The following is a 5,000-nucleotide window of genomic DNA, read 5'->3' on the forward strand; positions in this document are numbered from 1 at the left end:
CGATAAGTCATTTCCCTGAATATTCTCTTGGTTTATGAGAGGTTGATTTCAATTTTGTTCTAATAGTATTAAAACTATCAGGTTATCATTATAGGTTGGTAATGAGTTTGAGTTTTGAATTGAATTTTCAATTTCACGTGTTTTGTATTGGAGTTTTGATTTATGGGTTGATTTTTGTTTTGGATGTATTGGAGTAAACGCCTAATTGTGACATCAAAAATTAAGAAAAATTGTAATTGACATCAAAAACATATTTGCAAAAATGTCATTGAGCTTAATTTACTTAAATACTCTTGATGTTTAAAAACCTTTAAATGTCTTTGGTGGAATAGTTGATGAAGTAATTTAGTGGGTTATATGGAAGATATATATAATCTGAGATTTGGGATTCACTATTTTGTGATTTTTATGTAATTGTTACGAGAGAAAAAAAAAATAGAAGGTAGTTGGCAATATCATAAACTACTATCTCAATGACAAAGGTAGAAGGAAATCAGAAGACAATTAGATTACAATATCAATCATAAGATAATCATATGCCAATAAGAAGAAAATCAAATAGTTATCAGAAACTACTAATTAATACAAAAAAATATAAGATAATTAGATGACAATCAATAAGCAATCAGAAGGCAATATCAATACTAACTATGTGATAAAAAAATAATGTAATTAGAATGCAATATCATAAGCTATTAATGATTTGATTACATCCCAAGTCAAATGGAAGACAAATAAATAGTAATCGTAATCAAATAGAAATCAGATAGTAACCGATATCATTGGCAATTTGCTCAGATAGTAGTAAAACAATAAAAAGATAGAAATTAGTATCATTGAAAGTAATATCAGATAGTAGCAATAGTAGTAAAACAATAATAAGAAAGAAATTAGTATCATTGAAAAGAATACCAGATAGTAATCAGACAACAACTAAATAGCAATCGATATAATTGGCAATAAGAGAACAACCAATATTAAATAATAATTAAACAACAATTAGCTAGTAAATCAATATCATTAGCAATCAGTATAAGATAACAATCAGTATGAAATAGTAATCAGACAGTAAAGATAACAATAAGATAGTAATTGATATCATTGGCAATCAAACGATAATCAGATGACAATCATGCAATTTTAACTAGGAGGCCATTTTGGTTATCAGATTATTTCAACTAGACTGGGTTTGTTATTTTGCCATTTTCTACAAAATCTATATACGTAGACTATGGGCCTAATTTTACTATTTTTTTTTTTTGGACAAACTTGCAACTTCCTTCAATATTTATGTGGATAATGTACACTGTGAACTATTTTAAATCTAAATCATATAAATACACATTTGATATTTTTGTAACCTATTTAATATTTGTAAATATCAAACATGATTTAGTTTGTTTCTAAAAATGCATAAACAGTACGTAACAAAAAGTGAGAAAATAAATCCATACTTAAAAATAGTGTTTAATTTTTGTTTAGTTAACCAAATTTGAATTCCATATATATTTTAGAATTTTTTTTTTAACTTTTCAAATGTTTAATTTTTTTTAAAAAAATTAAAATATTTGATAATAACTCAAAATAGCTTTTGGAATACTTTTATCGTGTATTTTAAACCGTTTTTATCAAACAAGCTTAAATAAAAATGATTTTTTTAAAAAGTTTTTTTAATCAATTCAAACATACTCTTGGTTGCTAACCGATTTATATGTCACCAAGTTATATATACTTTAGAAAAAAATAAATTATATATATTTATATACATATATAGACTATATATTTATTTTTGTGTTGGGGTGGTTTTTTGTTTCTATTTATTTCTTTATTTATTTTGCGTTTTATTTCCGCCTTTGGCCTTAAACTGTGAGGTTTATATTTCCTTTCAGCAGTTCGATACTTTTGAAAAAAAAAACTATTTTAGCAGTTCTATATTTTTGGAAAAAAATTATTTTTGTAATGCAAAAACAATAAATATGTATAAGACGATATTTGAACCATCATGAGTGAGTTAGCCTAATAATAAAAACGAGATATAATCTCAATAAATGATTAAGAGGTTAAGGATTTAACGTGACAACTTACCTAGCAATTAATTTTCTTTAATTAAAATGTGTGTAAGCTGATTTGGATATTTATGGATATTAAAAATAAATACATAGGCTATATTTGAAATTAGTCTATAATGATAGAAGGGACCATACTAAGTCACACATCTATTGCGTAACGTGAGTACATCTCGCATTTTCCTCCTCCACCGTCACCAAAGTAGTTACCTCTAATTATAAGGGGCATTTTCGTACTTTCCCTTTTCTTACTGGCTCCCTTGGCCATCACTTAACTGAAAAATAAAAATTATAAATAAACAATAAGGAATAAAAACAACCTTTCTTTCACCCCCCTTCCTCTCCCCTCGTTAACCCACTCGGAGACGGAGGCCACCGCCACCGCCGCCGCCACCGCCACCACGCCGGCCACCGCTTATCCTCTTCGTTGTCATTTCTGCAATGAGGTTACCGTCCTCTGCAATTCTTGTCCTCTTTCTCTTCTTTCACCTTCTCTGCTTCGCTACTTTCCCTTCCCTTTCCATTTCCCTCTTAACCGTCACTAAATCCGAGTTGGTGACCGGCGAGATCAATGCTACTGCCGACTCTAACTCCTCGAGATCCGCCAATGATGACCATAGTTTTGCTAACATAATCGATCGGGCTCTCGAGAGGGAATTTACTGAGAATGAGCAGACTGATGAAGGTTTGTTGATCTGACTTTCACTTCTCCCTTCTTTATTGTTTGTTTGGGTATGTAAGCTCCCTCGTTCGGCTAGGATTTTGGAATTAGTGAAATGCATTTTTGTTTCTTTAATTCATACCGCCTTTTCAATTCTTTGTTTGTTAATGAATACCGAGGTCTGTTTTTCTTCTTTCTTTGATTGTTTCGGTTTCTGGTTAGTTCCTGTTCGTGCTTTTGTTGCGCATTTTTTTTCCCTTTTTATAGCACCTGTTTTTCAGTTCGTTGCTATGTGTTTTCATCTCGAGAGCTGTTTTACGTTAGTGATTTTGTCGGGTATTGGGAGTTTGATGGAGCTCATATTCTGCATGCTACTTTGATGTCCCCTTGGTCTCCAGAAATGTGGAAAATAAGCAGGATTTGAACTGGAAAGAGCTTTTGATGCACTATGGTCTTGAAAAATCATCTAACAATTTAATAAATCCCATTACATTCTCGTAATCTTTTTGGCCAAATAGACTTATTGAGAAAATAACTATAGTATCATTAAATTTCTTAAGAATATCTATATTTTCACTTTCCCTTGCAGTCGCGGATGCTGGCAGCTTCAACAGCAGCGTTGCTGAGAAGCAGGTTAGGTTGACGTTTTATCTTATCACTGCCGGTCTTATCTTTCTACTGACTTTTAATAGAAGAAAAACTAATGATAGAAGCCAGTAGGCAATCCACCTGCTCTTTCTGTCCAATATGTGACCTTTTAGCTCATTCAAAATTCCATTTGAACACGATTAGATTCCTCAGAATTCCAGCCGTCAGATGAAGTTTTCTGATGGGGAATTATCATCCTCTTGCGCCCCTCTCATTTTAGTCAACGAATTATCATGCAGTTGGAATAACAAATATGTTTGCTAATGTACTCCCGATGTTATCTCTTACTGGTCTTTGCTCATGAGCTGAAGTGAATGTGGTTCCATATGTCAGGCAGTTTTGGAAACTGTTGCTCGAGTTAAGTCAAAGAAGAATGAATCAAAAGAGGAGAAGTATGTTCTTCTATTTCATGTGTACAAAGCATATATTTCATTGGTTTGAATTAAACTGTTTATGAAATGAATGCCATAATCGTTGCCAGAAGACATGTTCCAATTTACGAAATTAGACTGTAACAGTACTTTTGCCCTGTTTTTGGACCTTAGATCATTTCAGTTCCATGACGTCTTCCATTTAGACAATGAGAATCGAGCAGAAGACATGCCCACATTAATTGATCGAAAGGTATGCCTAATGCATATACCTGTTACATTTACACTTATCCTTTAAAGCTAACAAATAAATATAATTTTATTCATAGAGTTGATTCATTTTTATTGGATTTTTTTATCAGGACAATGTCTTTATTATATCCAATCCCAAGTCAAAGTATCCAGTGCTCCAATTGGATCTAAGGTTGGGTTTTATGCACAGTCCGCTTAGTCATTGGGTCTTGTCTTTATTCTTGATCCATTATCGTTTTGTATGCATCAATATGATGAAGGCTTACAATCCAATCTTGTGAAATTGTTTATCTGCAGATTGATTTCAGATCTAGTTGTTGTTATTGTTTCTGCAACTTGTGGTGGTATTGCTTTCGCATGTGCAGGACAACCGGTCTGATCATCATCATTCTTCTTCTTCCTCTCTTTCTCTCTCTCTAAAAAGAATGAAAAACCAATGCCATAATGTAGTACCATAGCATTCTTATTGCCTATGCCATGTCTAATGCACAAATGCTTCTTAGAAGAGCCCCTAGGATCAATGCCCAACGTGATATGCAACTTTCTTGAAGAAAGGCACTTGCAACGGAAAGAAAATTTTATTTTATCTTTTAAGCATGTGTATATTGATTTTCACTCCATTGAAGAACATTTTTTTCTAAAGAAATGAATGTGCATTTTGAAAGAGTTATTTTGCTTATTGGGTGCGTTTTCAGTATTTTAAGAATGATTGAATAACTATTTCCCGTTGTTTTCTAAAACTAGTTTTGAAAATATTTGAGTCTGATTTTTTCCCCTTATATACCCATTCTAGTTTTTGAAGTTTATTTCTAATAGGCTAGCCTTTAAACATATGATTTGATTTATAAAAAAAATTGCTTTTCGTTGAGAGGGTGAGCTTCAGGACATTAGCCTTAAAATTCTTTTGAAAGACCTAAAACTTTCTTCTTTCTAAATGGTGCTATGGCATTCTGAATTCTGCAGGTCTTTACTGGATACCTGTTGGCTGGATCTCTCATTGGG

At 32.0% G+C, this 5,000-nt stretch overlaps 1 protein-coding gene across 1 annotated transcript; it reads left to right on the forward strand.

The window, feature by feature from the left end:
- Positions 1 to 2,507: 2,507 nt before the first annotated feature.
- LOC150030094 (K(+) efflux antiporter 6-like) lies at positions 2,508 to 4,371 on the forward strand (the record flags this gene model as incomplete). The annotated part of the gene is made up of 6 exons (XM_090310070.1): positions 2,508 to 2,751; positions 3,317 to 3,360; positions 3,709 to 3,767; positions 3,921 to 3,999; positions 4,109 to 4,170; positions 4,296 to 4,371. Coding segments are annotated over exons 1-6 (564 nt in total), but the record flags the coding sequence as incomplete, so codon positions are not given.
- Positions 4,372 to 5,000: the final 629 nt, after the last annotated feature.

The sequence above is a fragment of the Benincasa hispida genome, unplaced genomic scaffold (assembly GCF_027475165.1).
Source record: "Benincasa hispida cultivar pf3 unplaced genomic scaffold, pf3_genome.v1.1 HicScf578, whole genome shotgun sequence".
NCBI lineage: Eukaryota > Viridiplantae > Streptophyta > Magnoliopsida > Cucurbitales > Cucurbitaceae > Benincasa > Benincasa hispida.